The following is a 10000-nucleotide window of genomic DNA, read 5'->3' as shown; positions in this document are numbered from 1 at the left end:
CATATGAAGTGCTGTTAGCAAATATCAAAATGGAATGCCAAAGGTGGCCAGGAAAGCTTTTAATATGGGGGAGGTCTGGAACTCAGTATGATGCCATGGTAACAGAACTGTTAAGCTCATATTGTGGAGAACATTTAGTAGAATCTTTTGCAAAATATCAAGAATTTCTGATACAAACTGGCTGAGATATCTCTTTTCATCAGATTTGAACAAAATTTGGTTGAGTGTATGATGTCATCACTTGGCTAATTTGCATAGTTAAAAACTCGAATATCTCTGGAACGAAAAGAGATATTTGAAAAAAGTAAACATCATTTTTCTTCTCGCGCAGACTACTTGTCTATGTTTCAAAATGGCTTAGACAGGAAAGATGCGATTTTCATCGTAGTACCACTTTAAGCCACTGACACCTTAAACGCCCTAGGACGCCCCCAGTTGACAAGTAAAATCGTCTGGCGTTAGACCGGAGTAAAACCTGTTGGCGTTAGACAGTAAAATCTGTTAAGTCTTACTCCTGTGATAGTCAAATAAATGTTTTTAAAAATGCAAAGTTCTAAGAGAGGATTAGCAACCTCTGGAGATTAAATTATTAATAAGGCAACTGTGTAAAATGAAGACCAATAGTGATCTTTTGATCTGAGGACTACTACAAGTACCCATTTCCAGATCTGAGAAATTAATGCTCATTAGATTTTAAGTTAGGCTTTTTCTTAAGTGCCAATGCTCAGAACATAAAACTCACACTTGGAAACAGATAATTAGCCGTCAAGAGCTATTTTGTATTCTAGTTAAACAACATTATACATTTTCTTTTCACAGCTTTATATTTTGCATTTACCCATTTGGGTTCAATGTACTTTATAACATTTTACTAAGTATACAAGAACCATACCATCTCCTGTTCTTTTGGGACCAGTTTGGCAGATGCACTCTTTTGGGAATCAGTATTCTGTGTATTCTGTTATTCGTAAACCAGAATAAGAATAACTGGAATAGTTCCAAAAGAATGTATTCTAAGTATACAAAAAATATACCATTTCCTGAATTAGACTTTTAAGAATACCAAATTTTTGACACTGGCAGTCCTAGAAGGGAAGTAGGACAATATTACTGCCACATGAACCAAGTTTGATGGCCTATCTCTCTCCAGTGTCCTTTGACTCAGAGGTAAGGAATCCAAACTAGGAAACAGAAGGTCCTAAGTAATAAGTATGTAACAATGAAATTTTTCCAGGCCCCGAATTTTCGGGTGTTACTAAACACAGAAATGGAATGGAACGGAACAGAGTATACCGGAATAAACCAGAATATGCCGTAATAAGGCAGAATGACTCTGGAATAAAGTGGAATGACACCAGAAAAAGGCAGAATAAAACCAGAAGAACACCAGAATAAAGCTGATTAGCATAGACAAAAGAACGAAACGAAGACAACATATTCCGATATATTTCAGTAGCATTCTTGTTCACATGCTTTCATTCAGGTGTTATTCTGCCTTTTTCCAGTGCATTCTCAAGTGGTACATTACGTTCTGTTCCGTGCCTGTGTTTAGTAACGCCCCAGAATTTTCCCTATCTTTAGATTCAGAAGTTGCTGAAACTGTTTCTGAGATGCTTTGTATTCGGTTGCAAAAAATGAAATTAGACAAAAGAACGAAATTTGTATATTTAAAATTTTTTCGTTCATCTTTTGATGTCACTGTTCTGCTATACCCAGTCTCCTTATTAAAATTCTGATTTTGAAAAGGATAAAGGACATGGAAGGAAAATCAGTATGGAATTTTTCGAATTGTCTTTATCTCATTAAACTATGATGTTTTGATTGAGTAAAATAAAATAAAGAAAAAAATCTGTCATGTAAACTTTTTTAAGGTTTCGAATGGCATTCCTAGTGATGACCATGCCTGAATAAAGTAATGGTTATGTTGGTAATCATTGGACCAGCAAGGGTTGGATTTCTTGCTACTGGGGATGAATTTTATTTAACAAATAGCTTTCTGTACCTGCCCAAGCTGCCTTCTGATTCTTCCTGCCATTTGAAAGGTGGCTGTCAACCAGTTAATCTTTTAATGTCTGGATCAAGGAGGTCTCCTGTGCAGTCTCTTGTTCCTACTGAATTTGCACATTTTAAAAAAATTACTCACTTCATGGCAAAGATTAAATATAACATCAACATAAAAAATGTCCATATAATCATGATTATAAAAACATTAACAAGTATTGATACGTTGTTTACTCCTACAATAGCCCCAGAGCAGCCACATTCCTCATTCCCCCATCTTTCTCACTCGCCCTGCGAAGAGCGAGCCTTCTCACAAGCTTCAATTATCATAGACAAAACCGTTGGGAAGGTCAGCACTTTTAATGCCCCCCCCCCCATTCAATGTTGTGCAAAACTGAATGGTTTTAGTGGGAAACTGTTGTGTTACCTTCCAACATTGAATAGGGGGAAGGGGAGCTATATAGGAGAGGTGAAACTATTTCTTTTGCGCTTTAACAGAAGCAGGTTGAAGTACAGCTCTGGTGCGGTTCATTTACATAACCTTCCCAACTACTTTTGTCCATGATTGTCTGAAAATTCTGGGTGTGGTCTTAAATTGGAAATATGACAGTTTTGTTAGTGTGTACAGTTCGTTTGAAAAACAAACACAACAAGTGCTTGCTTTAACATTTAAATGTCTTTTCCCATGTTGTCATGAATTTTAGGCGTTTATCTGGTTAAAGAGAAGGCATTTTAAACTTCCATACATGTGTTGGGATGTCTTGTTGCAAGTATTTCAATGATATTAAACTGCAGAGAAAATAACATGATGAAAGTTCCTTCGTGAATTAATGAAACAGGAATGAGTCGAAATGATAGTTCATTAGAGCCAAAAAGCCCGTCTTTAACCCTTTGACGTCCAAACCAGCCTAAACCGGCCAGTGTTTTACTCTGTCTAACGCCAGACGATTTTACTCGTCAATGGGGAACCCCTGGGAGTCAATGGGTTAAAGGTCAAACTTAAAATGGTGCACGTCAGTTGCACTTTGCCAAATCGAGAGTAGCGCCTTTCAAAAATGTCACGTTCATTTCAAACACTCACATTAAATAAGTAAATTAAAAGTGATTACTTTTTTGGACCATTATAGCATGAGCAGGATGGCCTGTCAATCATTGACCTATTTTGGGAAAAGTAATAAAGTACATGCATTTGAACATTACTCCATGACATTACTCCATAAGAAAATGTGAGATATACTTATGCCCAATGAATGTGATATTTTACATTAATAATGTAAGTTATATGTAAAGCATACGTACAATTGTGTCGATCTCTAATTGTGGACAAAAGTTGTTGCATCTACTTGTTTTTAACATTACTCCATTGAAACCATGTAGACGTAAAGATTATAATTAGATGGGTTATTTCAATTTATGCTCTCTTTGTGGAGTAATGTTGTAATTTACCTAAAATAAAGCTAAAATGGCCATGCAAAGTTCTATTACTATTTCCTTTGAAGCCCTTTACACTCCAGTTTCAATATTTTATACGGTAGCTGTGCTTTAAATGCACTATTTTAGGCTTCGAAAATGGAGTAATGTAAGTGCTCTCGCATCTCATACTATTTCTTGCTAAATCGATTGAAATAAATCAGTTTTTGGCACTGACTTTCAACGGGTTTTGCTAAAAGCAGGCCTGCAGCCCAGCGGCCTGCGGCCCACTGCCCGCGATGGCCCGGCGGAGTGGTAGCCCAGTCCTGATTTTCCACTTTTTTTTTGTCCAGCGGTAAATCCCCGCGCATGCACAGATGTGCATCGGGTTTGGGCGTGCAAAATGGATGACAGTGAGTTTACCATTTTAATCATTTGAATCCTTGTTTCTGTTAGTTGTTGTAAACAGACGAAAACAACAGAGAATGACAACGTTTTTCACTTAGCAACATGCAATGAAAGAAAGCATGGAAAAGGATTGAAATGATTATTAAAATGTTAAACGAATTCAAACTCACTGTCTTTCATTTGCATGCCCAAACCCCATGCAAATCTGTGCTGTGCATGCGCATGGATTTACCGCTGGACAACAAAACTGTGTGGGCCTCCGGGCCTCCGGGCCGCCGGGACACTGGGCCTTCGGGCCGCTGGGCTGCTGGCCTGCTTTTAGCAAAACCCCTCTTTCAACGTCTTCCAAAAAAGAAAGCTTTCTTTTAACGAGTATGAAACATCAAACAACATAAAAATATTTTTATGGCATTCTTAATAAACATTTTTCTAACAGAATGCATGTTGGAGTAACATTATGAAGTGTCACACAAGTCTGAAATCCAAGTTATAAAACAATGATTTCAGTATTGTGAGATTTATGCATTGGAGAGTACATTATGAGAACATTTCCAGAATAAAAATGGTAGACACATATTAAATACTATGAGAGTTATAAGCGTTCAAAGGAGATTTCCTACTCTCATACAATCATAGACAAAACCGTTGGGAAGGTCAGCACTTTTGACGTGTTCATTGCTTCTCTCCCCTCCTCCCCCGCCCCCCCCCCCCCCATTCAATGTTGTGCGAAACTGAATGGTTTTAGTTGGAAATTGTTAAGTTACCTTCCAACATTGAATAGGGGGGAGGGGGGCTATATAAGAGAGGGTGAAACTATGTCTTTAGTGCTTTAACAGAAGCAGTTTGAAGTACAGCTCTGGTGTGGTTCATTTAGTACATAACCTTCCCAACTACTTTTGTCTATGATTGTAGTTTACAACATTTCACTTAATTAATTAATCTGCTTTAATTTAATAAGATTTGATACGACTTTTGAGATGAGATGCACTTGTGCTCAGGTAGATTAAAGCTTAAAACAAGGCTTAACAAGGTGATCATTTTGTTGCACTTATAAGGAGAAAACAATGTGATAAATACTTACTTAACTGACTCCTCCCTGCTTTTCAGGGCCAGTGAAACACAATCAACGGAACAACAGAACTGAACAACAGAATCCCAAATGGCTGGAGGCCAACCAGTTCACTATTTATAAGTACAGCTGAGAAGTTCAACAAGGGACTACCAGCATCCAATTCAATGAGTGGTCAGAATGGGTCTTGAGCTAGGATCTCTGGGTCTCACAGCAAACGCCCTAACCACTGGGCCACACTGCCTCTCAAAGAGAGAATAAGTTAGTCAATACTTGGAACATTAAAAAGTAGTCACAATCAAGTTTTTATGTGATAGCCAATAAGGCTTTCTTTCTCATATTCTCATATGGACCATCACTCACATAATACAGCACTAACTTTTCATAACAACCTCAACTCTGGCACTAAAACTTTGCGTTGCCTTCACTATAACGCATTCAGCTCATTATGCTAGCATAATGCTTAACCCTGGATTCCAGAGGTTATTTTCTCGCATGAAAAGAGCGACAAAACAGCGAGTCACAAAGCCGTGAGAAAAACCTCTGGTACAGGCTGTTAACCTTTCTCAACATGCCGTCCCAATCACGCTGCACTTTCCACTTCCAGAGTCAAGTTTTGACCCTGGAGATTTCATTGGTCGATTGACAAACCGTTTTTTATAAGGATTGCCATTGGTTAAGTCGAGGGGGACGATCAAACAGGTTTTTCACTGGTGTAATACAAGAAGACTATGAACGGTACAGTAGCGATAGCGACACAATAATCACGTATTCATGGCTGCCAGATTGAGGTTGATTCGTCTCATGACGCTGGATGAATGTTTGCTGTTGGGTGGCCTTAGAGGGGGCGTTAGCGTACAAGCACTCTGATTTTGTTTCGGAATTTGACGAAGGTGTGACTGAGCTTCTGACATATTTACACCTCAATACCTCAAGTCATATTGAAACTGCTCCAGGGACTCGTAAAGTTCTTTATTCGTTTCATTTTTTCAGCTTTAATTCTAGGACTTGACAGCAATTTTCGTATTTCTCCAATTCACGTTTGCATTTGTAACAAATAATAGTTGCGTGAAACGGTTCAATAAAAAACTCAGAAACGATATATCGCACAGACTTGAGTACTGGTGAGGTGATTTATGAATTTGTCTCCTACAACATTCCAAGTTTTCGGCTTATTTCATTGAACAGTTTCGATTTTATTTTTTTGTTATGTGACAGTGACAACGATCTGTTCACTCGACCGTGAGAATTTCCCAGTAGAGTGACCGGTAAACATTGCACAAATATTTTTATCACGTGGATAAAACTGGTTTGCCCAAGTTTCTAAAACAAACTCCTACTCTGGAAGTCAATCAAAATAAGTTGGTTTGCATGGAAGTGAGGTTTTTAACGGCCTGTACCAGAGGTTTTTCTCGCCGCTTCGTGACTCGCTCTTTTCATAGCGAGAAATAACCTCTGGAACCCAGGGTACCATTAAATGGATACAGTAAAAGAGAATCAGGTTGTTCACGACATCAGTCACCTACAACAATCCTTACAGTGTGAATAAGAGTTGTCCTCAGTCGTGTGTTTATATATATATATGACAGAAATCAAGTGAGGCCTTATGCTACTGTAAATGTGATGGATGATGGATTAAGCAGCGTGAAGCCTCACTTGATTTCTGTGATATGTATTAGTGCTTACAATATCTAAGGACTAGATTTACACAGATGCTCATTCTTCATTGTGGTCCATTGTAACAGGGCCTGAACAATCGATGGAATCAATGATTGATGACAAGTGACGACAATCAATTGCAATTGATATCAATTTATCCAATGATGTTGACAATCAATGGACAATCGATCGCAAAAGTTTTTGTGACTGTCGATTAAGTAACATTGATTTTCAATGATTACCAATGAGAGGCCAATCGATGACACGCAATGAAGTTTGCCACTACTTTTGTCTGATTATCGATTCGTTATCGATTGGCTAATGCCAATCGATGCTAATTAATTAACCGTAATTGATTGGCATTGATTGATCGATTGATTTTCCGATCAGCGATTTCCATCGATTGTTCAGGCCCTGATTGTAAACATAGGCGAATGAGGTGTTGCATCACGGTACCCCATGCTCAGTGTGAGCATGGCCTGCAAAAATTATAAGGATTTGTATGGGATTCCCAATAAAAAGCTTAAGAAGACAATAATATCATATAAAAAATTCTCAATTAAAAAACCTAACCTTATTGCGATCGTGGGTAGCTTCCTTCCTGTGTGGTTATTTTCCAGATCTGACGCGATTTGAGCCATTTTTCAATTTCTCGGTTGTCAACGATATGTACTAAATACAATATGAGCGACCGTATTGTATCGGATATACAATGTCAAGCCGAAGGCGAGGCATTTTATATCCGATACAATACGGGCATGAATATTGTATTGTGCTTATGAAATGTCAGCATTTAAGTGTTAATGTACACTAGGTATTATTCGTGATTCAAGACATTTTAACCATGAAAATTGAAAGAAACATTTATGTAAATGAAGAGAAAGCTGTATCAGAAATACAGATATTGATTAATAAAACATTTCTTTTGTTTTCCCATCATGAATTATTAATGAGTTTTATAAAAAATAAAATACTAAGGCTGGGGACTAAATTTTCAGGAGCCACCAATTTGAGTCAAATATTCCTGGATAAAATGTTCCCACAGTCAAAATTCCACATCAGAATCATTTGACAAAGATTGAACTTTCATCTCAACCCACCATCAATGCAATAGCAGTCCTGCGAGTGACCTCAGGTCCATCAATAAGAGTGAAGTCAAGTCCATCGATAAGAGTGAAGTCTCTGCTGTTGTTCTGTTAGATATGTCGAAGGCATTTGACAGTATCCGCCACGATATTCTCCTTCAGAAACTACAACAAATAGGTATTACGTCATCTAGCCTGGAGTGGTTTCACAGTCACCTGTCTGGTCATAGCCAAAGAGTACGGATTGTGGATGCTGTTTCAGCCTCTCTTCCTCTAAATTATGGAGTTCCACACGGTTCTATATTGGGACCTGTACTATTTACCATCTATGTAAACGATCTCCTGGCTGTTCCAGGCCATTGTAAGTCTGTGTGTTACGTTTCTTTTCGCTGAACCGACATGAGCTATGCATTCTGCTGTTTGAATGAAGACCTACATGTAAGAGAAATTTGTAGATGGTGCTGCCAAAATTCCTTACTAATTAATCCGGAGAAAACCAAAGTCTTACTCGTGGGAGTGCCACAGCTACTGCGTAAATTGCCTCCAGTGTCAATCTCACTCTTAGGAAATAACACCAGTTTCTGTGGCTAAGGACCTCGGTGTCCGCATCGACCAGTCCTTAACTTACAACTATCACGTTGCTAAAACTACCTCTAATTGTCTATTTAAATTAAAACAGATTAGTAGAATTAAACACCTGCTGGACAGAAAGTTTCTTTTATTAGTGATGAACCCTTTTGTTTATAGTAAACTCTTGTATTGCTCAACTGTATGGGCTAACACATCTTGAAGTACTTAATGTAAAGAAACTCCAATTAGTACAGAATTTTGCTGCGCATATCGTGTTAGATCTCAGGAAATATTACCACATCTCAGAAGGCATAAGATCCCTCAACTGGCTCACTGTTAAGGACAGATTCCTTCTCAACAATGCTGTAATGGTATATAAATGTCTTAATAATTTATTCCCAAAATATCTGGCTAATATATTTGTACCTCACTCTCATATTCATACCAGGGCTACGCGATTATGCAATCTTTTACACATCCCTTTATGTCGTCTGTCATATGGACAACGTTTGTTTACATGTAAACTTTGGAACAGTATTTGTAATGATTTGAAAGCTGCGGACAGTGTAAACTGCTTCAGGGGCTGTAGCGCAGAAGCTATTAAGTGGAGGACATTTGTGCTCACTTAATTTGTAAATTATTTTCAGAGGTCTTTTGTAATTGATTCTAGCTTTTAAATGTAACGTTTTACTTATTATTCCTTTTTCTCTTTTCAATTTAGATATATTTTTAGACATTATAACCGAAAAGCCCAAATTGGGAGTTACAATAAACGTATGTATGTATGTATGTATGTATGTATGTATGTATGTATGTATGTATGTATGTATGTATGTATGTATGTATGTATGTATGTATGTATGTATGTATGTATGTGTGTAATATTGCAAGAAAACAGCTTTTGAAAGAGACACCAAAGTGGCCACGGTTTCGACCGTTGACAACAAGCTGACTCCTACCGGGATGGATGGCAGACCGTAGTTTGTCAACCACACTTTTCTCTATTCCCCTGGGTCTCCCATCATGACTGCAGTGACTCAAGTGACTCACAGTCATGCCTCCTTTGTGTTGAGAAGCTTCAAAAACACATTCGCAAAGCCAGGAAACTTGATAGATGCGAGAACGAAAGACATAGTGAACAAACTTTTGCTCATTCATCCTGCTTTTATTAGTTAATAGGACTTTGTAGGTAGCAGGCTGTTCACGATTGTAACTATACATTTATCAAGCCTTCAATAAATTTGTTCCTGTAGTTTATCAACCACAATTTTTTTATTCCCCTGGGTCTCCCAACATGACTGTTTTCTCTCAAATGCTAATAATTAAATTTTACTGGCTTCAGTAAGTCTAGCCACAAAATATTCGTAGCACAATATCCAATGAGAACAAAGTTTATTTACATGTTAATTCCTTGACAGCTTGAGTCAACGCAGTCATGTCAGGAGACCCGACCCAGGGGAATAAAGAAATGTGCAGTTGACAAACTTCGGTCTGCCACCCCAGTAAGGCTCAGTTTCAACAGTCAAATGCGATAGAGGGCCTCTTCCAAAAACTGTTTTCTTGCAATATTAAAGCCTGAGGTCGCTCACAGGACTGCTATTGCATTCATGATGGGTTGGGATGAAATTTCAATCTTTGTCAATTGATTCTAATGTGGAATTGTGACTAAAATTGGTGGCTCCTGAGAATTTAGTCTCCAGCCTTGTTATTTATTATCCCGTACACTGACAACTGAGAAATTGAAAAAAGGCTCAAAGCGCATCCAATCTGAAAAATAACCCCACAGGAAGGAAACTAC

At 38.0% G+C, this 10000-nt stretch overlaps 3 protein-coding genes across 4 annotated transcripts in view; 2 read left to right on the top strand and 1 right to left on the bottom strand.

Moving 5' to 3' along the window:
• LOC138030880 (alpha-glucosidase 2-like) overlaps positions 1-10000 on the top strand; it is a 350924-nt gene that overhangs the window by 171582 nt on the left and 169342 nt on the right. The window lies entirely within an intron of this gene.
• LOC138030903 (uncharacterized) overlaps positions 1-10000 on the bottom strand; it is a 96546-nt gene that overhangs the window by 85224 nt on the left and 1322 nt on the right. The window contains exons 2-4 of one of the 2 annotated variants that reach the window (XM_068878762.1): positions 4901-5127; positions 2003-2111; positions 893-958 (exon numbers count right to left, since the gene is read on the bottom strand). In XM_068878762.1, the coding sequence (XP_068734863.1) occupies positions 893-958; positions 2003-2035 (99 nt within the window). In that variant the 5' untranslated portion in view covers positions 2036-2111; positions 4901-5127. Of the gene's footprint in view, positions 1-892; positions 959-2002; positions 2112-4900; positions 5128-10000 lie in introns of those variants that run through there. The other variant, XM_068878769.1, reaches the window with a different exon arrangement.
• The window catches only part of LOC138037622 (52 kDa repressor of the inhibitor of the protein kinase-like), a 9533-nt gene continuing 7282 nt past the window's right edge, over positions 7750-10000 (top strand). The window contains exon 1 of the mRNA XM_068883522.1: positions 7750-7993. Coding sequence (XP_068739623.1) covers positions 7750-7993 — 244 coding nt within the window. The remainder of the gene's footprint in view (positions 7994-10000) is intronic.

Source organism: Montipora capricornis, chromosome 2, assembly GCF_036669925.1.
Source record: "Montipora capricornis isolate CH-2021 chromosome 2, ASM3666992v2, whole genome shotgun sequence".
In the NCBI taxonomy this organism is placed as follows: domain Eukaryota; kingdom Metazoa; phylum Cnidaria; class Anthozoa; order Scleractinia; family Acroporidae; genus Montipora; species Montipora capricornis.
Note: the sequence above shows the minus strand (reverse complement) of the source record. Positions and strands in the feature narration are given on the sequence as shown.